Source organism: Bombina bombina, chromosome 3, assembly GCF_027579735.1.
Source record: "Bombina bombina isolate aBomBom1 chromosome 3, aBomBom1.pri, whole genome shotgun sequence".
NCBI lineage: Eukaryota > Metazoa > Chordata > Amphibia > Anura > Bombinatoridae > Bombina > Bombina bombina.
The window spans coordinates 712,037,319-712,064,946 of NC_069501.1; the positions used below are offsets into that span (position 1 = coordinate 712,037,319).

General features: G+C 37.6%; 1 protein-coding gene across 7 annotated transcripts in view; it reads left to right on the forward strand.

Annotated features, from left to right (window-relative positions):
- The window catches only part of NF1 (neurofibromin 1), a 1,508,106-nt gene that overhangs the window by 913,848 nt on the left and 566,630 nt on the right, over window positions 1–27,628 (forward strand). For 4 of the 7 annotated variants that reach the window (XM_053707520.1, XM_053707522.1, XM_053707521.1 and 1 more), the window contains exon 30: window positions 10,985–11,047. The exons of the other annotated variants lie outside the window; for them this stretch is intronic. In XM_053707520.1, coding sequence (XP_053563495.1) covers window positions 10,985–11,047 — 63 coding nt within the window. The remainder of the gene's footprint in view (window positions 1–10,984; window positions 11,048–27,628) is intronic. 7 annotated transcript variants of the gene reach the window in all.

Sequence of the window (27,628 nt, forward strand, 5' to 3'; positions counted from 1 at the left end):
TTTATGTGTATAATTACTAATGTTTTTAGTTGCATAGTAGTAGATTAATACATCATTTTTGATGCCTTGTTGAGCTTTATTAGTTTGTGTCATTTGCAGAAGGCTTTCAAAAGAATGTCTTGCAGGGTATACTTTCTAACACTTAGAGGTATCTTTATCCAAATAGCTACCTAGTTATATGTGAACTTAAAGTGACGTAATACTCATATGCAAAAATACTTGAAAGTGACGCAGCATAGCTGTAAAAAGCTGACATTGTAATATTACCTAAACATCTCTATTCAAAACGGTAAGATAATTTTCCTCAAAATTTCTTCAGCTTTCCAGAGTAAGTGCTCTGTGAACAGGTAGAGCTGCTGTAAAGCTGCAAGTTGGAGAAAAAAAAAACCACAATAGCCAATCAGCATCAGCAGTGCTGAGGTCATGCATTGATTAATTGTGATCTCATGAGATTTCACTTAAATCTCATGAGATTTCACAGTAAACTTCCTTAAACTAAATTGGAAAATAGCATGACTATACCTGCACATATTAGATGCACATTCCCTTGGAAGTCCTGGGGACTAAAGTCTCTTTACAGTGGGGCATGAATACTTATGAAATGTTGAGGTAAATATCTTCCTTTTTTACATAGAGATGTTAAGATCATATTTTCTAGTCTGCTTTTTACAGCTATGCTGCATCACTTTCAAGTGTTTCAACATTTGGGTATCATGTCTCTTTAAGATGACATGTAGAGTAGGCATATAATAGGATGCCCTGAAGACTCTTGGGAGAATTTCTACCTAAAAGATGCAACAAAGGTTTTTTTTAGTTAAGCACACCACAAAAAGACTATTTGCAACCTAGCACACACATTGTGGAAGTTGCTACCAAGGTGACCAGCAATGATTAATTGAACAAAACAAGAAAGTGTAGGTGCACATTCTACCACTAGAGTCCACATAGTTATAGCATATTTAAATATATACTTCAATTTGCTAAATATACTTGCACTGTTCAAATAAGATTGGGGATAGACATCTCACACAATAATATCGACATATATTTAAATTGCAAAGAATATTATCAGAAAAATATGCTTTTAAATAAAAATGGGATCTTAGTCACAATTTCTACCTATTCCAATAAAGGTTGTAGGCATTATACCACTGTAGTACACTCCACGTGACCAAATAGATTTGGTAAATATAAATCTTGTTTTTCTTTTTCGTTTTTGTTTTTATGGATATGTTTTTCTATTAAAGGGACACTGAACCCAATTTATTTTTTCATGATTCAGATAGAGCATGCAATTTTAAGCTATTTTCTAATTTACTCCTATGATCAATTTTTCTTCATTCTCTTGCTATCTTTATTTGAAAAAGCAGGACTGTAAGCAAGTTATATTTAGTAGATTGTTAATCTTTCTGACTTTCATGGTTCTTGTTCTAGCTTTGGCTACAATTTATCCTGTTCTTACACCAATTTCTATTTCTTGGAAGGTTTTGTTTTCTTTTGGCTATCTCTTCTGCTAGAGTCTCTGAGTTGTCTGCTCCTTTATATAATTCTTCTAATCTTATTTTCTTATCAGGATTAGGCAGTTTCTATCATTTTAATGTTTTGTGTTTCTTCTGATACAGCCTTTGGTACGAAGTCCTTCAGTCAATTTTGATTTTGCCTGTTGGTCATTTTAATTGCTTATTACCCTGTTTTTGTTAGGTTTTATTTGATTTGTTAATTTTTGTTTCAAGTTTTAAAAAGATGTTATCTTGCCCTTATTCTATATTACTTGTGGACTCCACAGCTTGGGTGTTAGTCCCTAGGAGTAATGGATCGTAGACTCTCACCCCCTGTATGATAGAAAACATAATTTATACTTACCTCATTAATTTATTTCATAGTGGTGAGAGTACATGGAACTCCACCGTGTTTTTTGGTGTTGGTTTATTTTTTGTGTCCAACTTTTTTCCCTGCTCCTATTCCTCCCCCCCCTTATTTCGTTTCCTACCTATTTTGCTTGGCTATACGTCAGACTGATTTACCAGTGAGGTGGGAGGGGTTTTATTGAGCTCTTGGGGTTTGGTAATCTTTATTTCTTCCTAGTGGCAGGGAATTGTCTATCACAGGAGTAATAGATCATGGACTCTCTCTACCAGGAAATAAATGCATTTATCAGGTAAGCATAAATACACACACACACACACACACACACACACACACACACACACACATATATATATGTGTATAAAAGAGAGACAGATATGTGTGTGTGTGTGTGTGTGTGTGTGTGTGTGTATATATATATTTAGATAGATATTTTTCAGACATTCTCGTTCCATGAGAATACTATGTGCAAATATTCTGCAGTTTTATTAGTTTAACGCTTTCTACATTCTCAGCCCTTGGGAGGTTTCATTGATAGAAACTTGATAACTATTTTTTTGTCAATTGCTAGTAACGGGAACATGTAATCAGCTATTCTAAATGACACTATAAAATGTACTTCTATACCCTTTTCCTTCTTAGATGAATTTGTTATGAAATATTTAAGTTTTTACAGGAATTCTGTGCTAAATGCAGTTTGTCATATGATACATTTTTCTGCCTTCACTTGATTAGTTTTTTGCTTCCACGTTTCATTTGATTAACAAACCTGACTGGTGCACAAGTTCTGCTGTATTGATTTTTTTATATTATTATTTTTAATCTTCTTTTTTGCTTTTTCTCAGTTTTTTTTTTTCCTTTGGGAATTCATTTGAGTCTTTTGTAGCTGTTGTTATCTATTTACTTATTGCATTATTTAATAATCCCTTAATGCAAAATAGAGCAGTTCTCTATTTTTTTCCTCAACATACTTTTTGAGAAGTATCATAGGTAATTTTCATTAAGCACCACCATGTCCACTAGAAGAAGATTGGCCTTCGTCATCTATAGCTAAGAGCCACAACATAGCACTCTAGTGCTTTTTATCTGGCTTTAACCATCTCACACCACTATTTCTGCTTATACTTCATGAAAGATGCGCTGTTCTACATTCCGATTCTGTTTGTATCCAATGCATTTATTTACTTAATTATGGTGTATTGATAGATCTAAGGCAATTAGAATGAAGAGCGGTTTTTCAGCTACGTGTGCTGTGAGGACCTGTGCACCAGTGTTCAAGCTCAAATAGCTGGTAGTAGTTTGTATTGTGCTTATGAATACTTAATTTGTGTTATATATGCTACTGTTGACTCTCTGAGGTGTAGTTTTTGAATACCGGTGCAAAGGCCTTCACAACATATATGCCTATGCCACTGAAAAACAGAAATAACTTTTACTATAAGCATTTTTGCTGATGGAAGTATATTGCAAAAATGATCCTATTTAAAATGAAAATGCACCCATGCACATTTAAAGTTTAAATTTGTGTTTAGGATAGAAAAGCTAAAGTATCACTTGGAAGTTGCAGAGTAATGCTGGTTTCCGAGTGGAAACTGCCACTTGCCCAATCAGCAGCGGTAGTTGCATAATCCAGCAGTGCAACTGCCAGTGTTGATTGGTGACAGGTAGTTCCACTTGGGACCGGCAGGGCTTTGCCACTCCTTTAATTTTTTGTAATCCCTTTGTCAGGATTAAATACATAGATTTTGGGCATTGCTAGTGTAGAAATTACACACTGTAACAAATTATAGCATATTATTTTTTTCATTATTATGTTACTTTAAAGTTGTTTTAGCTGGTTATACAGCATTAACCATTTAAATATATGCATTCATTTGTGAAGTTATTAACTTTCAAAACAATTTTTGATGACTTGTATATTACTAGAATTTAAACATATTTACATTCTATTTACCCTTTCAGATTTTCTGCCTGGAAGGGGATACTTTATCAGAATTCTTGCAGAAATAAAATAAATGCTAAGGAATATATATATATATATATCTCACACAGACTTGAGCTACTAAGGTTATATGAAAATGTGTTTTTGTTTGTTGTTTGTCCTCTAAAGAGCCAAAAGTTATTTTGTAAAATGTTCCCGTCAGCAGAAGCTAAACACATATTGTATAGTAACTACTTACCTACTGCTCATATGCACCATTCAGCCCTTGCTACCATAACTAGATGTAATTTTGTAGGTTAACTATGCATTATGATAAAGCTTTCTTCTGTTATGTGTGATCAGTCCACGGGTCATCATTACTTCTGGGATATAACTCCTCCCCAACAGGAAATGCAAGAGGATTCACCCAGCAGAGCTGATATAGCTCCTCCCCTCTACGTCAGTCCCAGTCATTCTCTTGCACCCAACGACTACATAGGATGTGTGAGAGGACTATGGTGATTATACTTAGTTTTTATGACTTCAATCAAAAGTTTGTTATTTTATAATAGCACCGGAGCGTGTTATTACTTCTCTGGCAGACTTTGAGGAAGAATCTACCAGAGTTTTTACTATGATTTTAACCGGAGTAGTTAAGATCATATTGCTGTTCTCGGCCATCTGAGGGAGGTAAAAGCTTCAGATCAGGGGACAGGGGCAGATGAATCTGCATTGAGGTATGTAGCAGTTTTTATTTTCTGAATGGAATTGATGAGAAAATCCTGCTATACCGTTATAATGACATGTATGTATACACTTCAGTATTCTGGGAATGGTACTTCACCGGAACTACTTTGTTAAAGGTCACTAATCTTTTTAATAAGTATTATATCATGTTAAACGTTTTTGCTGGAATGTAGAATCGTTTACACTGCTGAGGTACTGAGTAAATAAATGTTTGGGCTTTATTTTCCACTTGGCAGTAGTTTATTTTGAATTGTGACAGTTTCGTTTCTCTTCACTGCTGTGTGTGAGAGGGAGGGGCCGTTTTTGGCGCTCTTTGCTACGCATCAACAATTTCCAGTCAGCTATTATTTTTCCTGCATGATCCGGTTCATCTCTGACAGATCTCAGGGGTCTTCAAACTTCTTGAAGGGAGGTACATTCTCTCAGCAGAGCTGTGAGAATTTTTTATATTGACTGTGGATAAAGACGTTACTCAATAATTTTTATGTCAAATTTAGTTATGTTATCTTACTAATGGGAACAAAACCTTTGCTAAAAGTTGTGTTGTTTTAAAGTTGATGCTATAACTGTTCTCAGTTTATTATCTCAACTGTCATTTAATCATTAATCGTTTAAGTACCTCTTTGAGGCACAGTACGTTTTTGCTAAAAAAGATTATAACCAGGTTGCAAGTTATTGCTAGTGTGTTAAATATGTCTGACTCAGAGGATATCTGTGTCATTTGTTCCAATGCCAAGGTGGAGCCCAATAGAAATTTATGTACTAACTGTATTGATGCTACTTTAAATAAAAGTCAATCTGTACAATGTGAACAAATTTCACCAATCTGCGAGGGGAGAGTTATGCCGACTAACTCGCCTCACGCGGCAGTACCTGCATCTCCCGCCCGGGAGGTGCGTGATATTATGGCGCCTAGTACATCTGGGCGGCCATTACAGATAACATTACAAGATATGGCTACTGTTATGACTGAAGTTTTGTCTAAATTACCTGAGCTAAGAGGCAAGCGTGATCACTCTGGGGTGAGAACAGAGTGCGCTGACAATACTAGGGCCATGTCTGATACTGCGTCACAGCTTGCAGAGCATGAGGACGGAGAGCTTCATTCTGTGGGTGACGGTTCTGATCCAAACAGATTGGATTCAGATATTTCAAATTTTAAATTTAAATTGGAGAACCTCCGTGTATTACTAGGGGAGGTCTTAGCAGCTCTCAATGATTGTAACACCGTTGCAATACCAGAGAAACTATGTAGGTTGGATAAATACTTTGCGGTACCGGCGAGTACTGACGTTTTTCCTATACCTAAGAGATTAACTGAAATTGTTACTAAGGAGTGGGATAGACCCGGTGTGCCGTTCTCACCCCCTCCAATATTTAGAAAGATGTTTCCAATAGACGCCACCACTCGGGACTTATGGCAAACGGTCCCTAAGGTGGAGGGAGCAGTTTCTACTCTAGCTAAGCGTACCACTATCCCGGTGGAGGATAGCTGTGCCTTTTCAGATCCAATGGATAAAAAATTGGAGGGTTACCTTAAGAAAATGTTTGTTCAACAAGGTTTTATTTTGCAACCCCTTGCATGTATCGCGCCGATTACGGCTGCGGCAGCATTTTGGATTGAGTCTCTGGAAGAGAACCTTAGTTCATATACGCTAGACGACATTATGGACAGGCTTAGAGTCCTTAAACTAGCTAATTCATTCATTTCGGAGGCCGTAGTACATTTAACCAAACTTACGGCTAAGAACTCAGGATTCGCCATACAGGCACGTAGGGCACTGTGGCTAAAATCCTGGTCAGCTGATGTTACTTCTAAGTCCAAATTACTTAATATACCTTTCAAGGGGCAGTCCTTATTTGGGCCCGGTTTGAAAGAAATTATCGCTGACATTACAGGAGGTAAGGGCCACGCCCTACCTCAAGACAAAGCCAAAGCTAAGGCTAGACAGTCTAATTTTCGTCCCTTTCGGAATTTCAAAACAGGAGCAGCATCAACCTCCACTGCACCAAAACAGGAAGGAGCTGTTGCTCGTTACAGGCAAGGCTGGAAGCCCAACCAGTCCTGGAACAAGGGCAAACAGGCCAGGAAACCTGCTGCTGCCCCAAAGACAGCATGAACCGAGAGCCCCCGATCCGGGACCGGATCTAGTGGGGGGCAGACTTTCTCTCTTCGCCCAGGCCTGGGCAAGAGATGTTCAGGATCCCTGGGCGCTAGAGATCATATCTCAGGGATACCTTCTAGACTTCAAATTATCTCCCCCAAGAGGGAGATTTCATCTGTCAAGATTGTCAACAAACCAGATAAAGAAAGAAGCGTTTCTACGCTGTGTACAAGATCTGTTATTAATGGGAGTGATCCATCCGGTTCCGCGGTCGGAACAAGGACAAGGGTTCTACTCAAACCTGTTTGTGGTTCCCAAAAAAGAGGGAACCTTCAGACCAATCTTAGATTTAAAGATTCTAAACAAATTCCTAAGAGTTCCATCGTTCAAAATGGAAACTATTCGGACAATCTTGCCCATGATCCAAAAGGGTCAGTACATGACCACAGTGGATTTAAAAGATGCTTACCTTCACATACCGATCCACAAAGATCATCACCGGTATCTACGGTTTGCCTTCCTAGACAGGCACTACCAGTTTGTAGCTCTTCCATTCGGATTGGCTACGGCCCCAAGAATCTTCACAAAGATTCTAGGTGCCCTCCTGGCGGTACTAAGACCGCGAGGGATTTCGGTAGCTCCGTATCTAGACGACATTCTAATACAGGCTTCAAGCTTTCAAACTGCCAAGTCTCATACAGAGTTAGTTCTGGCATTTCTAAGGTCGCATGGATGGAAAGTGAACGAAAAGAAGAGTTCTCTTTTTCCTCTCACAAGAGTTCCATTCTTGGGGACTCTTATAGATTCTGTAGAAATGAAGATTTACCTGACAGAGGACAGGTTAACAAAACTTCAAGATGCATGCCGTGTCCTTCATTCCATTCAACACCCGTCAGTAGCTCAATGCATGGAGGTGATCGGCTTAATGGTAGCGGCAATGGACATAGTACCTTTTGCACGCCTACACCTCAGACCGCTGCAATTATGCATGCTAAGTCAGTGGAATGGGGATTACTCAGATTTGTCCCCTACTCTGAATCTGAATCAAGAGACCAGAAATTCTCTTCTATGGTGGCTTCATCGGCCACACCTGTCCAGGGGGATGCCATTCAGCAGGCCAGACTGGACAATTGTAACAACAGACGCCAGCCTACTAGGTTGGGGCGCTGTCTGGAATTCTCTGAAGGCTCAGGGATTATGGAATCAGGAGGAGAGTCTCCTTCCAATAAACATTCTGGAATTGAGAGCAGTTCTCAATGCCCTTCTGGCTTGGCCCCAATTAACAACTTGGGGGTTCATCAGGTTTCAGTCGGACAATATCACGACTGTAGCTTACATCAACCATCAGGGAGGGACAAAAAGCTCCCTAGCAATGATGGAAGTATCAAAGATAATTCGATGGGCAGAGTCTCACTCTTGCCACCTGTCAGCAATCCACATCCCGGGAGTGGAGAACTGGGAGGCGGATTTCTTGAGTCGCCAGACTTTTCATCCGGGGGAGTGGGAACTTCATCCGGAGGTCTTTGCCCAAATACTTCGACGTTGGGGCAAACCAGAGATAGATCTCATGGCGTCTCGCCAGAACGCCAAACTTCCTCACTACGGGTCCAGATCCAGGGATCCGGGAGCGGTTCTGATAGATGCTTTGACAGCACCTTGGAACTTCGGGATGGCTTATGTGTTTCCACCCTTCCCGCTGCTTCCTCGATTGATTGCCAAAATCAAACAGGAGAGAGCATCAGTGATTCTAATAGCACCTGCATGGCCACGCAGGACTTGGTATGCAGATCTAGTGGACATGTCATCCTGTCCACCTTGGTCTCTACCTCTAAGACAGGACCTTCTGATACAGGGTCCGTTCAAACATCAAAATCTAACTTCTCTGAAACTGACTGCTTGGAAATTGAACGCTTGATTTTATCAAAACGTGGTTTTTCTGAGTCGGTTATTGATACCCTGATACAGGCTAGGAAGCCTGTTACCAGAAAGATTTACCATAAAATATGGCGTAAATACCTATACTGGTGTGAATCCAAACGTTACTCCTGGAGTAAGGTTAGGATCTCTAGGATCTTGTCCTTTCTACAAGAGGGCTTAGAAAAGGGTTTATCGGCTAGTTCATTAAAGGGACAGATTTCAGCTCTGTCCATCTTGTTACACAGGCGTCTGTCAGAAAATCCAGACGTCCAGGCCTTTTGTCAGGCTTTAGCTAGGATCAAGCCTGTGTTTAAAGCTGTTGCTCCACCATGGAGTTTAAACTTAGTTCTTAACGTTTTACAGGGTGTTCCGTTTGAACCCCTTCATTCCATTGATATAAAATTGTTATCTTGGAAAGTTCTGTTTTTAATGGCTATTTCCTCGGCTCGAAGAGTCTCTGAGTTATCAGCATTACATTGTGATTCTCCTTATCTGATTTTTCACTCAGACAAGGTAGTTCTGCGTACTAAACCTGGGTTCTTACCTAAGGTAGTTACTAACAGGAATATCAATCAAGAGATTGTTGTTCCATCCTTGTGTCCAAATCCTTCTTCAAAGAAGGAACGTCTTCTACACAATCTGGATGTAGTTCGTGCCCTCAAGTTCTACTTGCAGGCAACTAAAGAGTTTCGTCAAACTTCTTCCCTGTTTGTCGTTTATTCTGGTCAGAGGAGAGGTCAAAAAGCTTCTGCTACCTCTCTCTCTTTTTGGCTTCGTAACATAATACGTTTAGCCTATGAGACTGCTGGACAGCAGCCTCCTGAAAGAATTACAGCTCTTTCCACTAGAGCTGTGGCTTCCACTTGGGCCTTTAAGAATGAGGCCTCTGTTGAACAGATTTGCAAGGCTGCAACTTGGTCTTCGCTTCATACTTTTTCCAAATTTTACAAATTTGACACTTTTGCTTCTTCGGAGGCTATTTTTGGGAGAAAGGTTCTTCAGGCAGTGGTTCCTTCTGTATAATGAGCCTGCCTATCCCTCCCGTCATCCGTGTACTTTTGCTTTGGTATTGGTATCCCAGAAGTAATGATGACCCGTGGACTGATCACACATAACAGAAGAAAACATAATTTATGCTTACCTGATAAATTCCTTTCTTCTGTTGTGTGATCAGTCCACGGCCCGCCCTGTTTTTAAGGCAGGTAAATATCTTTTAAATTATACTCCAGTCACCACTTCACCCTTGGTTACTCCTTTCTCGTTGATTCTTGGTCGAATGACTGGGACTGACGTAGAGGGGAGGAGCTATATCAGCTCTGCTGGGTGAATCCTCTTGCATTTCCTGTTGGGGAGGAGTTATATCCCAGAAGTAATGATGACCCGTGGACTGATCACACAACAGAAGAAAGGAATTTATCAGGTAAGCATAAATTATGTTTTTTTGTTTCATAGGCAATGAGCAAGAGCTGCATGAAGGTCATTAGAGCGCTGCAAGTCTTCAGTCCTTAGGTGTCATTATAATCCCCCAATATAAAATGACCACTATGTATCTCTCAAATTTTTTGAGCAATTTTTGTTTTTCAGAATGAAATTTGTTTGCTTGTAATCATTTTCTCATTGGGGTGGCAGAATTTATTTTCAAAATTTACATTTGCACATATGCACCCCCTTAACCTTTGCGGTACCAACAAAAAAGTGAGGACCATAAAAAATACTTACATATACTTTTTCTATGTGTTGAAATGGAGTTTGAATCATGTTATATTGAAATTTGCCCCACTACGTTGTGTATAGTATTTTAAGGGTCCAATTAATTGCATTATATCTACTGAAATAAAGTGTGTCTAATTTGTGCATGTATTTTTATCTTAGCAACAGTTATAGAAATTATAGAGGTATATCAATTTTGTAACTGTAGCAGGTGTAGTTATTTATTACAGCAAACATGAGTTAGACATAATTCACAAGTAATCGTTCACTTTGGAATTTTTGCTTATTTAAGTCATAGTGATATTTTTTCTGTTATCAAATATCTAAATTTCTTCTAAAACTGTAAAAATGTCCTTAATGTGATGATAATGATGATACAAGTGTTAATTATCCTCTTTCAGCGCCAGTCTGATGCGATTAATATATTTGTTTTAAGTGTAGTTTTTTGACATGAAAAGAATGTAGCCAGAAATAGTGGAATTGATTTGAATCCAGCCTCTCACTAGCCACAAATCTGTTCTGTCTTTTTATAAGGGAAGAAAGTCATAAAAACAAAACTGGTTTGTATTTCATTACCTCATGTGCTGCATTATATTGTGGAATGTTTTATGTGTTAGTCCACATTGTGTTTGTTGTTGTTGTTGTTTTTTTTTATTTTTTTTATTTGGCTTTGTGTAGTTGGTGCTGTGACTTGTTTGTGCTCATCTCTGTCCTGTAGGCAACTTGCCACTCCCTACTGAATAAAGCTACAGTAAAAGAGAAAAAGGAAAACAAAAAATCAGTAAGTTTGGAGAACTTTTTTATTAGCCATTTTCTCCCTCCCAAAAGAAATAAAGATTTTAATTAAATTCTGAAAAAATAAAAGATCCATTTTTATCTTTTGTTTTTATTTTGCTTTTAAACATCTTTACTCCAGCCTCTCCGTTCCTTCACTATCAAATCATTCTACTAATTCTGGCACAGAATAGCTTTCATTTCAATTAACACACTGAAATTCTCTTACGTTTGATGCGTTCTCTTTGTAACTATTTGATACAGAAAAAAGCATTGTTGTTTTTGCTTAACCGCTTTAAAGTGTTCTCATAAATAACAAGGGGGTTGGCAGTAAGGGCTTTTAGGCTTTAGCCATGCTAGTTCTGCTTCTTTCTAAACGCTTGGGGATTGGTACTCCATTATTCTTCCTGAAAGGGGAACTCTACTTCTAAGTAAACCATCTCAGTGTTGATCCTTGTACAATCTTCCACTGGTTTGTGCTGATCTTTGTTGCCCTAAATTTCAACAACTCTGTTAAACAAGGTAAGTTTTGTTTTGCTTGAAACTAAGCATGTTAGATTTCATTTACTTGTTTAAAATGTTCTTATATTGCTTTTTTATGTTACACGCCAAGATTTCACTTGGAAAGTTCATGTTTGCATTTTAAGAGTTAACCAGCATATTATAACATTGTCAAATATGGTACTTTTGGTGTTATAGTGAGACACACTAATTAAAGCTGCTGAGTGATTTTAGAAATATAACCTAATTATGTGTTGTTCAAATAGTGTGTTAAGTGCTAGACGTTACAAAATACAAACATAATCCATATCAATATAATACAGCTGAGAGAGGCTAAGAAAGTGATTCCAGAAAAGCCCTTTAATTATGTTAAGTAGTCAGCCTCTCACTAAATTAATAACACTTGATTTTGAAGCAAAAATAAATAAGCTATCAGTCATATTCTTGCTTTAAAAGAGTTCTCATTTAACAGAAACAAAGCATTCACTGCTGTGGTAGGAAGAATGACACCTCAAAAATAAGTTTACTTTACTTAATAACTATAATAATTTTATGAAAACAAAAGATTTCTGGTTAGGAAAAGAACTGAGAAAAATGCACCTAATCTGATATTAGATGGTGTACAGATCAATCCCCATGAGATACGTGTTTCATATTATGTAATTTTGAGTTTTCCACATTTCTTTAAGGAAAATAATCTTACAGCTATGCTAGTTTATTTAAAAAAAAAAAAAAAGATTGTTGATGTGGAATTGTTGGTGGAACTTACAGAACTTGTGTGTGATTGCTTTGTACTTCTTGTAAACATATTATGTATTTTTTTTTCAGTGCATTATTTGCGAAGGTAGGTCAATAAGTCCTAATCCTGTCAGAAAGGAAATAGACCCATGGGCCCGTTAACTGAATGGTATTAACAGAACGATACAAAGCTCTGTTGTACTATGGAAAAGGAAATACCTATAACAGCTTTAAAGGGACACTAAATTCAAAAGTAAACTCTCATGAATTAGTTAAAGCATACAATATAAAAAAATAAAAAACTTTCCAGTTTACTTCCATTATCAATTTGGGCACAGTCTTTTTATATGCACACTTTGAGGCACCAGCTCCTACTGAGCATGTGTAAGAGTTCACAGTGTATACGTACAGTGTATGAGTCTGTAATTGGCTATTGGCTGCCACATGAAACAGTGAGCAGGGAAATAGGAGAAATCATTGAAATTTCTTAGGGAAAAAAACAATACTGATAATATGAAAATCAGTGCAAGTGCAATTACATATGTGTCCATTTATTGTACATTTGTGGATTATGCAAGTCTACTGTATTTAATGGTTCTTTAAGGCACTTGAAGGAAGAAAAGCCCACACTTCAATATAAACAATATGGTAATCTAGTACAGTGACGGGGGGAAAAAGAGAAAAGAAAAATGAAGACCATGGAAGAACAGGCCACCTCTTCTATCAGGGCCATGTAGTCGTAAAGCCTAAAACAATCCTCACAATACATTGATTACACAAATAATAATCTCCTCAGGTCTATAGAAGCCTAGGGTTCCCAGATTGCGCTTAACATGTCACTTGGCAGTTTGAAATGATATACATACTCCTAAAATACTTGATAATATCAATAACTCCTAGTGTGGAACAACTTACTTAATTCAGTTCCTAGCAATAGAGAGTTTAGTGGCCATTAGAATATAGATTACTAGGTGTTGCTGTGGTTTAGGGTTCTTTTTCAAGTTCTTTGTGGTGTAAAGCTTAATCGGCATTAAAGTTATGTGAAAGCTTTAGCAGGCTGCAAAGCTTTAAACTTTTGGACCAAAAGAGGCATATTAAAGGGCATGCCCACCACCATTCCCAGTTTCCTCACATCCCCTCTAACAGACTGGGAAATGAGAAGGGAATATTTTCATTGTAAAGCTCATAGAGCGTAATACGTCGGACCGCATATTTGTGGACAGAATAGCTTCTAGCCACTGCTTTGCTGAATATTATAAACTCCAGTCTCCCTTTTTCTGACAGTACTTAATGAAGGTTGTACAGTTTAATAGGCATGTTTAATGTGTCAAGAGAGGATCAATCATCCGAGATCCAACTTGTCTTCCAAGGGAACAGAGGCAAGGACAGTTCTTAAGGTAACCCTTATGTCTTAGAGGCCCTAGATGGTAGAGATCAAAGTGTAATTTATTAGGAAGGGAGATTGTCTTATTCATGGCATTGAGAGAGTAAAGCACCTACACAATAAAAGTGTTTAAGTGAAGTAATCAAAGTATTACTCTGAGACCTAATGGAAAATTCTGGAAGTCCATTGAGTAATCCCCTAAAGGAGTGAATAGGGCATGGATTTGTGGCCCCTAGGGAGTAATGGTCAAGCTTAAACCAAAGAATAATATTTGAAATCGGTATGTAGCCAGAGCAGTAGGGAGAGATCCACAAGAAGTCTTCTAAGTTAGCATTTTGAAGGATCTGCATAGCCACCTGTTTCATGTCTTATATTTGTTGAAGAGGGGCTGGGACTTATTGTCATGGGAATCTTTAGGGGTAGGCATCTGACTAAATAGGTAAGATTTGGAGCAGCATACTTTTACTCTATTACAAAGGTAGACTTATGAGACATGAACATTCCCAGATTTCTGATGCCTCAAGAGGACCTTTTAAAGTGAAATTTGTTCTTTAGGTTTCTGAGATTGCGGCAGGGAGACCTATAGGGAATGCTTCCGTTTTGTCCACATTGATCTTGTAATAAGAAAGATATCCAAACCATGTCAAAACAATGCAATGTATTTGCAGAGTGTCATGTATTAGTAACCCCATAATCATATTAGATGTCCTTATTGTTGTTGCTAAAGGCTCAGTTGTGAGGGCAAACAGAATGTTGGGTAATTGGCCCCCAGGAGCTTCCCATTGTGGATTAGAAAGGGAAGGATTATAAAGCTTTTAACCACCTTGCAGAATGATTTTGGAATCCATAAATCTCTGAATGACCGAGGTATTCCCCCTCTCCACTTCCATGGATTGATCTAAACTAGGTAATCCTCCACTGTTGTGTACAGAGCCAAAGCTTAGATGCTAGTAGTTTATCGACCCTATCCCTTTACAATTTAAAAATTGACAAATCCTTATTTTTTTATGTTTTCTTGTAGAAAATTGTTCCTCCCTAGAAGCTATTTCTAGCATTATATATTCCGACTAAGTAGCTATAAAGTTTTGGGGATGGGTGGGCGGTGTTTATTTTCAGCTTCCAATTTTCTCAGTTCCCTGTAAAGTTGAGCTAAAGGAGATTGCTTGGGTCTACAAAGTTGAGAAGCTTTCTTAATGTGTCCTCTTAAGTAGACTTAAAGGAGGAATATATACTTCTTTTAGTAAGAGAATTAAGACCCTTCACATTTAAGATGGCTTGTTTTATCTGGCCCATGGGTTAATATATAGTGAGGGATTTAAAATTACTGAGGATGAACCTGATCCCTGACAAAGAGGAGAGTGAGGAGAAAAAGAATAGGAAATAATGAAAGAAAAAAAGTGGGGGAGTGAAAAGGCCGGACATAAGGTTTGCATATAGCACACACTGCCATCATTAGCACTAGCAGACCTCTAATCACACTTAAGCTGGCTAGTTTTATCAGGGCCATGGGTCATTATATAGCAAGGGATTTAAAATGACTAAAGTTCAACCTGGTCCCTAATGAGGAGGAGAAATGGAAAGAAAGGAAGGGGATGGATGCACTAGAGGATATTAATACAAAGTTTGAACATAAGGCTTATGTATAGCAAACACTGCCATCATGAGCACTATCTGACTTCTAAGGCTCAGTCTAAGATTATGCCTAACAGAATATGTAAACAGTACAATTGAGAAACCCAAACGAAAGTAGTATAGCAACTCTTTAAATGAGAATTTTCCCAAAAATCTCACAGTAAGTATATATGTCTAGGTGAAAGAGTACGCTAAGGAGCTAACTACAAATATAATGTATTCATATATAAAACTTATATCTAGATGTATTAGGTAATATCAACATATGCAACCTCAGAATAAATTTAAATAAATATTTCTTTTACAAAGATATGACGAGTCCACGGATTTCATCCTTACTGCTAACAGGAAGTGGCAAAGAGCACCACAGCAGAGCTGTATATATAGCTCCTGTGAATCCAAGGGTTACTCATGGAGTAAAATTAGGATTCCCAGGATTCTGTCTTTTCTCCAAGAAGGATTGGAGAAAGGGTTATCAGCAAGTTCCTTAAAGGGACAAATTTCTGCTTTGTCAATTTTGCTTTACAAACGTTTGGCAGATGCGCCAGATGTTCAGTCTTTTTGTCAGGCTCTAACTAGAATTTAGCCTGTATTTAGACCAATTACTCCTCCCTGGAGTTTGAATTTAGTTCTTCGAGTTTTTCAAGGGGTTCCGTTTGAACCCATGCATTCCATAGATATTAAAATGTTATCTTGGAAAGTTCTGTTTTTAGTTGCTATTTCTTTGGCTTGAAGAGTTTCTGAGCTTTCAGCATTACAATGTGACTCGCCTTATCTTATATTTCATTCTGATAAGGTGGTTTTACGTACCAAGCCTGGATTTCTTACTAAGGTTGTTTCAAATAAGAATATTAATCAGGAAATTGTTGTTCCTTCTTTGTGACCTAATCCTTCTTCTAAGAAGTAGCGTCTGTTACATAACCTGGACGTGGTCCGTGCCTTGAAGTTTTACTTGCAGGCGACTAAGGATTTCCGTCAATCATCTTCATTATTCATTGTTTATTCTGGAAAGCGTAGGGGTCAAAAAGCTACGGCTACCTCTCTTTCTTTTTGGCTGAGGAGTATCATCCGCCTGGCATATGAGACTGCTGGACAGCAGCCTCCTGAAAGAATTACAGCTCATTCTACTAGGGCTGTGGCTTCCACATGGGCCTTTAAAAACAATGCTTCTGTTGAACAGATTTGTAAGGCTGCGACTTGGTCGTCCCTTCATACTTTTTCCAAATTTTACAAATTTGATACTTTTGCTTCTTCTGAGGCTGTTTTTGGGAGAAAAGTTCTTCAAGCAGTGGTGCCTTCCATTTAGGTCTCTGTCTTGTCCCTCCCGTTTCATCCGTGTCCTATAGCTTTGGTATTGGTATCCCACAAGTAAGGATGAAATCTGTGGACTCGTCATATCTCTGTAAAAGAAAAGTAAATTTATGCTTACCTGATTCTATATGACGAGTCCACGGCCCACCCTGTTCTTTTAAGACAGATTTATTTTATTTTTTGTAAACTTCAGTCACCTCTGCACCTTTAGCTTTTCCTTTCTCTTCCTAAACCTTCGGTCGAATGACTGGGGGTGGAGGGGAAGGGAGGAGCTATATACAGCTCTGCTGTGTTGCTCTTTGCCACTTCCTGTTAGCAGGAGGATAATATCCCAGAAGTAAGGATGAAATCCGTGGACTCGTCATATCGTGAAAGAAATTAATTTATTAGGTAAGCTTAAATTTACTTTTATTGTTCCTTAATAAACATTAGGAGTCTAATAGTATAACAATGTAATTATGTATAACTACTTATATTTCTCTAAAGTAACAAACTCTAATGCGCACCAAATAATTAGCTAATTTGCTTATCAGTATAAAATCGTGGATCCACGTATAAAAATATATATATTAATTAAAAAACATAGATGCGTCAAATTATACCATGCTAATACATGATTTCAATACTTTCATTATAAACAAACTGATGATCTTTGCAGCATATCTCAGTATTGCTTTTATAATAAATATTTTATCGGCACTGCCCTTTTGGAATATTTTCTTGGTTTTGTGTTACATTTCCAAAGTATCTTGAGAGGATTCCTTATTGTCAAAACATAAATGATCAGTCTTTAAATGTTTAGAAGATTAAAGTTATATTGAACAAGAGTGTCCCAAGATAAAAAGATGTTTTTATCAATAAGCGTTTATACGTTAAATTTCCGGATGACCAGAAGGATTCTACTCACCGAAATCCGAAAGCTTTTCTATGTTATTCTTTCTCTGACTCAGAAGCCCTTTACACACGTACCTCTCGTCAGTCTCGGCACTTACTCTGCCACTTCCGGGTTTCGCTGACGTAGTGGTCACATGTTATGTTCTGATCCAATTGGAGAGTCAGATTGTCGGCCTCTGTAGCAGAATCCTCGGTAACCAAATAGTTACAATACATTCAACACTTTGACAAAGCCTTTATAATGTTTTTTTTCCACTATGTATGGATCTCTTTGAAGTAGATGCCAATGTTTATTAAAAATACCTTTTAGTTTCTTGTGATTGATATTGTAATCTGTTATAAATGGTAAATCTAGTCTATTTTCATTTCCAATGAGTTGTATTGGTCTCTGTTCTTTGTTTATAACAGATTACAATATCAATCACAAGAAACTAAAAGGTATTTTTAATAAACATTGGCATCTACTTCAAAGAGATCCATACATAGGTGAATTATTATCAGATAGACCCAGAATGGTATATAAAAAAGCTAGAAATTAAAAAAACATTAGCACCTAGCACATTCACAGAAAAAAAGAATAGTAAATGCTTTACATACCTTGCAGGAAATAAATTGGAAGGTTTTTATCCATGCATAAACTGCATAGCCTGTAAATTCAGCAGAAAAACTAAAACTGTCACTTCCACTGTCACTCAAAAGGAATATAAAATTAAAGATTTGATAAGATGCACTGATAATAATGTATTCTATTTAATTCAATGTCCTTGTTCTAGGCAATATTTGGGGGAGACCTCTCGCCCATTAAGAGATAGAATTAGGGAACGTTTATTAAATATTGAGCACGTTTTTTAGGGTCACCTCCTTTCAAAGCACTTTAGGGAAGCACATGCACAAAACACAAAAGGTTTTCAATACTGGGGTATTAAAAAAATTAAATCTGATTGGAGGGGGGGAAGACACAACTAACAAACTCTAAAGAGCAGAAGCACAATTAATTTTCGACTTCAAAATATTAGATCCATTAGGTCTCAATGCTGAATTGGATTTAAATCCTCTCATCTGAATAAGTTAGATTCACTTAATCTACTAAGAGTATGTATCAATTACATTTTAATATATGGCTCTATTAACATGTATAATTTTTAGACCGTATAAGAGACAATAATGCACAAATAAGATTTAAAACCTTTTTTATTTAAATCAGCTAGATTTACTAATTCATCTAGAAGTATGTATTAATCGCATTTAAAAATATATGGTTATATCAATATGTATCACTATTTAAAGCAATTTACCAATGTTCTAAAATAATTTTTATTGATCATTTTTTTTATGGATGAATTTATAACAGAATTCATATCCATATTTTGTCTGCAATAAATATATATAGAAAAGAGGTTTATAAGATAAATTATACTTTTAACAATCAATATATATAAATCGAAACTGTCCCTTTAAATAATAAAGGATGATACCACTGCCCCTTTAATTAAGGACTATAAATCAGGAGGAAGTGCAATCAAAGAATCATCTTGAAAAAAGCTGTGTAGCTGAACCATGTTGATGAGCTGTCCTGTATTGCACTGAAGAGAAAATAAGTTTGCTGGTTATCAAACACAATCGTTTGGAATAAAAGAAGAAACTATTTCTACACCCTTACCTGGTATAGTACAAGTCTCATGAGCGTTCTGAGTGAAAAAACATTATAAAGGCTTTGTTAAAGTGTTGAAAGTATTGTAACAATTTGGTTACCGAGGATTCTGCTACAGATGCCGGCAAACTGATTCTCCAATTGGATCAGAACATAACACGTGATCACTACGTCAGCGAAACCCGGAAGTGGCAGAGTAAGTGCCGAGACTGACAAGAAAGGTACATGTGTAAAGGGCTTCTGAGTCAGAGAAAGCATAACATAGAAAAGCTTTCGTATTTCGGTGAGTAGAATCCTTCTGGTCACCCGGAACTTTAACGCCTAAACGATTATTGATAAAAACATCTTTTCATCTTGGGACACTCTTGTTCAATAGAACTTTAATCCTCTAAACATTTAAAGACTGATCATTTATGTTTTGACAATAAGGAATCCTCTAAAGATACTTTGGAAATAAAACACAAAACCAAAAAAATATTCCTAAAGGGCAGTGCCAATAAAATATTTGTTATAAAAGCAATACTGAGATATGCTGATAAGATCATCAGTTTATTTTTTATGAAAGTATTGAAATCGTGTAATAGCATGGTATAATTTGACGCATATATGTTTTTTAATTAATATATATTTATACGTGGATCCACGATTTTATACTGATAAGCAAATTAGCTAATTATTTGGTGCGCATTAGAGTTTACTTTATAGAAATATAAGTAGTTATACAGCCGAGTCTTAAAGTTCATTGTCTGAACTACTTTGTAAAAGATTATTTTTAATTCTTTTTTAAGTTCTGCACCATTTTAGCAATGTGAACCAGGAGTAGACTATAGAGGAGCAAGCTGCAGGGATTGGTAGTAAGCAAACCTGGTTAGATATCATCTAAAGCTGGTGGTCTGTATAGTCACTGAAGGCAATACATGAACAGTAAGTGGCTGATGGGGATGATGAAGCAAGATTAAATTTCCATTAGTCACTGGACTGTCTCAAGGAGCGTGGAGACCTGGGGCTACATTCTTGTGATGATCCGGGAAATATAGGGACCCACTCACATGGACTTGCCCATTTAGGGCGACAGAAGGGCAGTGTATGATAGAGTATACTCACAAGGAGCGAAAAACTGGTTCGGAGAATGAGAAGGGTCCCAATTCATATATATAGTAGCTCTCAGGTCAGTCAATCTGGTCCCCTCAACACACAGTGGGAAATATGTCTGTGTCTTCTGTTCTGCACTCAACATTTGGAGACTCAAGTCAAAAACAACATTCATTTGGAGACTCGAGTCAAAAACAACATTCTTTGGACTGTTTTGTGAACCATCAATTTTCGTCATCTTGTGAATTTTCCAAAGTTTCTTCAGTGGCAACTGTTTTTGGGCAACTGGAACAAGGTGTAATAACCTCTTAAAAAGCCTCGGGGGGGGGGGGGGCCTTCCAGGCGGCGGCCATGATGGTCTTTTTTTTTTTTAGTGGCTGAATAGTTGTGCTAATATATCCGCTGCATATCGCTTGACTATGGCACCATCTATGATTGGAGTTAACTTATATTAAAACTACTACCTATGCTGAACCGTTTGATCTAAAATGGGACACCAACTTCTGTCCTGAAGTACCGGAACGGTGAGGTACGCAGTGGCGGCCTAGAAGCTGGCCAGACCTTCACCTAACCCAACCCCCCCCCCCCCCCGGTAACCCGGGTACAATAGCTTTCTTATGAGGCTATCTTCTTGTGTCCTTAACTACCTATATCGTCAACATAACTATGGCATTCAATTGGCAGCTTCTCAAGGACACCGTTTATAATTTACTGGAGGTGCATTACCAGACTTTATCCAGCCTAATTGTTAATAGCTTTGGGGCACAATCGCAATTGTGCACATTTGATGTAGCCAATCGGCTGCCTATTACACTCCTGACATAACAAATAGCTATCAAGAAGGCTTCAACTTGCCCCATACCTACAGTCAGACATAGTGAAAAACTTAACGCAGACTCAGTTAACCTAGCAGGAGTGAATTCCTCGATGATTCAAACATCTGACTCTACAGCTGCAGACAGCAGCGGAGCTAGACCCAGTACTGACCAGAAAGACAACCTTGGAGGCATGTTGGACCCAAATGTTTCTTGCAAGGATGAGATCTGGCCCCCTGAGCAGGCGGCACAGAGTCCTATTCAACCGTTTACCCTTCAGCTAGTATCTCTCCCAATAAGAGGGGACTGTTTATCCCTCCTAAAGTGAGTTATGATGATATAGTGGGATCAAGTCAGCTTATTCTAAGTCTCAGGTATGCCGATGATCCCTACACTTGCCCAGTGACCTGTATAAACGACCTCCACAAGTCTCCCTAAAAAGGTCAAAAACAGGATTGCGCTAAGTAGCATTGACCATCAGATGAGTATAGGACTTTGCAGCTCTTAACTACATCCTAGCTTTTAGTGGGTCTTATCTACTATGGTCTTTTAATAACCTACATATCTGTAGCAGCTCTCTTTTTATTGATAGCTAGAAAGCTTGATGCTGATTTCCTACTCTCCAGCAACATATGTTTAATTGCTTGTCACCTTGCTCAGCTTTAAGGGGTCGATTTATCAAAGGCTTTGCAAGCCTTTCGACCCACTACGGCTGCAGGTTCTCACAAGCGCTCGTGTGCAATGATGAATTCTGCCAGAGTCGAGCTACGGCGGATATGGGCACGTATGTGCGCCCCTGTCTGCCTCACCTTGATAAATCGACCCTCTAAATAGGGTATTTATTGTATTAGATCCTAAGTTGATGCTTTGTCCTTATGTGATTCTCTAATTGTACATATGCTGACACTATGACATGAGACTCCCTGTACTACACATCATGGAGCTTCAAAAAGTATTACCTGTCCATTGTACCGAGATAACAGCGTGTAAACTACTTTTCCCTGCAATTGGAGACAGCTGAACCTTTGTAAGACTAAGGATTCCCCAGGAGGTGTAGGTACTGGAGCTTTAGATCTAATAACTTTCCCTGTCTAAAGCCAGTTTCTTGGGGATGTTTAATATGTTGGGATGGTTAGAAGTTAACTATTGTGAGTCTCCATGCTGCTATAATATGAAAGTGAATGTAAAGTTAAGGCTATTAGATAAGGTCAAACGATAGAAGTTAAAAAAATGAATGGCACTTTCATTCATTAAATCGTTAGTATATTCTTATCTTCAGAGATATTTAAAATGTCACGGCCCGGGGGGAAACAACGATTATTTGATTGCAGATGAGTCATCTGTCAATCAATTGCTGAAAATGGCGACCGGAGCTTCTGCTCTTAAACGTATAGCAATTCATTTTTAATATATCTGAAGATAAGTATTTACTAACGATTTCATGAATTTAATAGCCTATATATTGTATATTAACATAATAGGGTATGACTTCACCTGTTACATACACTGAATGATCTAAGTATTTCCTTAGATAACTGTTGTCAAGATAGCATCTCATGAGTGCAGTTGTGGTATCTCTGCCAGCGGCCGGGGCAGTGGTATCTATTATAAGAAACAGTTCTGAGCTCTCATGAGTTACCATTAATTAAATGGGTATCATTAAACACTGGTAAAGTACAGGTGAAACTTGAAAAATTTGAATATCGTGCAAAAGTTAATTTATTTCACTAATGCAACTTAAAAGGTGAAACTAATAGATGAGATAGACTCATTACATGCAAAGCAAGATAGTTCAAGCCGTGATTTGTCATAATTGTGATGATTATGGCTTACAGTTGATGAAAACCCCAAATCCACAATATCAAAAATTTAGAATATTACATGCAATCAATAAAATAAGGATTGTACATAGAACAATATCGGACCTCTGAAAAGTATAAGCATACATACTGTATGTACTCAGTACATGGTTTGGGCCCCTTTTGCAGCAATTACTGCCTCAATGCGGCGTGGCATGGAAGCTATCAGCCTGTGGCAGTGTTGAGGTGTTATGGAAGACCAGGATGCTTCAATAGCGGCCTTCAGCTCGTCTGCATTGTTCGGTCTCATGTCTCTCATCGTTCTCTTGGCAATGCCCCATAGATTCTCTATGGGGTTCTGGTCAGATGAGTTTGCTGGCCAATCAAGCACAGTAATCCCACGGTCACGGTGCCAAGTCCTGCTGGAAAATGAAGTCAGCATCCCCATAGGGCTCGTCTGCGGAAGAAAGCATGAAGTGCTCCAAAATCTCCTGGTAGACGGCTGCGTTGACCCTGGACTTAATGAAGCACAGTGGACCAACACCAGCAGATGACATGGCTCCTCAAATCAATACAGACTGTGGAAACTTCACACTGGACTTCAAGCATCTTGCAGTGTGTGCCTCTCCATTCTTCCTCCATACTCTGGGTCCATTGTTTCCAAATGAGATGCAAAATTTGCTCTCATCAGAAAAAGAGGACTTTGGACCACTGAGCAACAGACCAGGTCTGTTTTTCTTTAGCCCAGGTAAGACGTTTCTGACGTTGTTTGTTGTTCAGGAGTGGCTTGACAAGAGGAATACGACATTTTAAGCCCATGTCCAGGATCCGTCTGTGTGTGGTGGCTCTTAATGCATTGACTCCAGCCTCAGTCCACTCCTTGTGAAAGTCCCCAACACTTTTGAATGGCCTTTTCCTGACAATCCTCTCCAGGCTGCGGTTATCACTGCTGCTTGTGCACCTTTTTCTTCCACACTTTTCCCTTACACATAACTTTCTATTAATGTGCTTTGATACAGCACTTTGGGAACATCCAACTTCTTTTGCAATTACCTTTTGAGGCTTTCCCTCCTTATGGAGGGCGTCAATTATGGTTTTCTGCACAACTGTCAGGTCAGCAGTCTTTCCCATGATTGTGATTCCAACTGAACCAGACTGAGAGACCATTTAAATGCTCAGGACCCCTTTGCAGGTGTTATGGCTTAATTAGCTGATTAGAGTGGGACACTTTGAGCCTAGAATATTGCACCTTTTCACAATATTCTAATTTTCTGAGATTGTGGATTTGGGGTTTTCATGAGCTGTAAGCCATAATCATCACAATTAGGACAAATCACGGCTTGAACTATCTTGCTTTGCATGTAATGAGTCTATCTCATACATTAGTTTCACCTTTTAAGTTGCATTAGTGAAATAAAATAAACTTTTGCACGATATTCTAATTTTCTGAGATTGTGGAGTTGGGGTTTTCATGAGCTGTAAGCCATAATCATCACAATTAGGACAAATCACGGCTTGAACTATCTTGCTTTGCATGTAATGAGTCTATCTCATACATTAGTTTCACCTTTTAAGTTGCATTAGTGAAATAAAATAAACTTTTGCACGATATTCTAATTTTCTGAGATTGCGGAGTTGGGGTTTTCATGAGCTGTAAGCCATAATCATCACAATTAGGACAAATCACGGCTTGAACTATCTTGCTTTGCATGTAATGAGTCTATCTCATACATTAGTTTCACCTTTTAAGTTGCATTAGTGAAATAAAATAAACTTTTGCACGATATTCTAATTTTTCGAGTTTCACCTGTAATTTAGGTAAGGAAATAACCATATATATGTGCTACTTGCGCTTGGTACACAACTCTATTATAATCAAATATTCATGAGCCCTGATAGGGAGCTTCAATAGAGTCTAGGCACCCTTTTGGGTAAGTTCTTTATAGTGACATAAAGTACACTAGTGTCCACTACTATTATAGCTATTTATGGATTCACAGTACATATACATTATAGGTTTGTTTTTGTTTTTTTCTCTATGCGGTACATAACTGACCTATATTTATCCTTAAAACTCCTGTTTATTTTAATTAGTAGTTTGCGTTCTCGGTTCGTACTTAATATATTTTGGAGCTCCCACTGATATGTTAAACCATGACAAGTCTACAGTGTCTTACTATGCGAACTTTATATATAATCTCATGTCACTGGTTTTGCCATAATCCTAACTTTCACAACTGTATTATAGGGTAATATCCTAATCTATGGTATACTTCATATGGCATTCAGTGAAGCTTTAAGCACCAGAACAAAAAAAGCTGCAGTATTTGTGTTCTTTATTTTGACAAGTTGGGTAATGTAGACTGCTTAGAATTTCTGTAGGACAGAATATCTGTACAGAGAAGCCAGTATTTACAATCTTTGTTCATAAAGTTGTGCATTTTTTAGCCCAGAATTATTTACTTAGGACCCAAGAGAAGCCTTTATTACAAATTAAATAAACTTCTTCAGTCCCCCACAAATTATCTCAGAGGTCCAAGAGTGACCGTCTACATCATTTGTTTTCCTACTCCAATATGTTCAAGCTCATCAGTTCCCACTTTTTACTAGGAGGGATCTATGCTTACATCTTTTAAAATGAGGTTCTATCTACAAATGCACTCTCATTGTCTTGTTGCTCTAAAAGGTTGGTTATTCAGACAAGTCCTTTATATAATATAATTGTGAGTACATTTCTGTAATAGTGCAATAACCTGTTATATGTCACTTGTCTCTTTTGTTGTATATTTGCTTATGATTGTAAATGCTAAAAACCTTAAAGTGAATGTAAATTTTGATGCTAAAGTGCCAGTTTTTAAAAAATTTGATCAAAAACGACACTTTAATGCAACTAAATTTACATTTCACTCCTGTTGTGAAAAAAACTTACCTTTTAATCTTGACAGCAGCTCCAGCTTCCTTCACCCGTTTCAAAGCCTCTTCCTGGGTCTAAAATGAGGAATCTGGCTTCCTCCAATCACGGCGTTGAATCAGACACATCACCCTGGGGGGAAGCCGTGATTGGAGGATGACCTATCCATTATTTCTGACATCAGAAATGGCTTGCGACGACTGGAGGAAGCTGGAGCTGCTGTCAAGTTTAAAAGGTCATTTATTTTTTTTCACAACGGGAGTGAAATGTAAATTTTGATGAATTAAAGTGCCCCTGTTTTATAATAAAATTTTTAAAAACCGGGCACTTTAGCATCAAAATTTACATTCACTTTAATAAAAACATTAAAAAAGCCTCAGAACCCCGAAAGTTCATATGCTTATTTTTCTGTCAGGTGATAACTGTTGTCACCGTGATCAGCGGATAACCACCTAAGCTTGTGACCCCTCATTTTAAGTTGGCCTCGCCTCTTGTTGTAATACATATTTTGGTGTGCAAGGTTCTCTCTTATAGCCCAGAGGTCTGTAAAAGGCAGCAAGCAAATAGGTGATTGTTATTAATATGGTAATCACATGCTATTTAAAGGGACATGAAACTACTCTTGATTAGGGCAATCTCTTATTTCATATAAGTTGTAATTTGTGTATGTGTGTTGTATGCTGTCTTTAGGGGATATGGACACTCTTGGAGCCACTGCCCCCCATATGGTAAATACTTTAGGACAGGGTTGTGAGGCCCTTTACTGGAAAGAGATGGTTCCCCTCTTTTGAACTAGGGTCTCATACTCTTGTGTTTTATGGGGGCTCTACAAGTGCCCCCTCCTCAAACACAGTATGGCTGTCTACTTCGGGTAGTTAATCACCATTACCATAGTGATCACCTGATAATTAGAATGGTATGTGACCCCTCATTTAAAAAAGGCAGATTTACCTGTCTCACATAAGAGGTTGTTGGTATGTTGCTGGGTTATAATACAATTTATTTAATAATTATTCTTTAAAATAAACCCCCAATAAAATGCATATACAAAACAATTAAAATTAATGTAAATTCCTAAATTCTTTATATTAGTTAAAATTTATAGACACATTATATTTACAGGAACCAGGTTATGAATCAAACTATACACATTTATGCTGTTATAATATGCTATACTAAGATCATAAAAATTACCTTATTCACAATACTCTCCCAAATCAGAGTTGCATTTAAATATCACGAGATGCCAAGGTATGGTTTGTTAACTTCCAGACAAATATACTTAAGCTATTTAGCCCACAAATTATTCTATACAACTCTAATTAAAACACCAGAAGTTATATATTCTTAATGTAAACAGCCAGTTTATCTGCCAATTTATCTAAGCTGAAATAAATTATTAATTATCTACAATTAAGACAAATTCTAATATATATATATATATATAATTGCAAAGATAAATTACTTAGCATACAAAAGACAAGCTTAAAACTATACAGGTCTGTGAATGCAAGCTAAAATACAAAGTGCCCTTTTAAAGTTACTAACTGCAATTTAGTTATAGTTACCAAATACCTTTGATTTAAAGATTAAAAATATAGAACAGTCATACATCACCAAATCACCTTCCAGGGTTTCTTGTGGGTCATCTATGTAGGGTTTACTCACAATGTGCATAGGTATAGACTTCAAGAATTGTTCATCTTTCTTCGTTCAAGAAAGTGTCCCCAAAAATGGCAGAGAATGTGCTTGACACCAAAGCCTATGTATTTTCTCTCCAACAGTGAATGCTTCTTTTAGTCTGTGTCCTTTTTTTTTGCAGTGAGCTCTCTGGACCTTTATTCCAAAAAAGAAAGAATT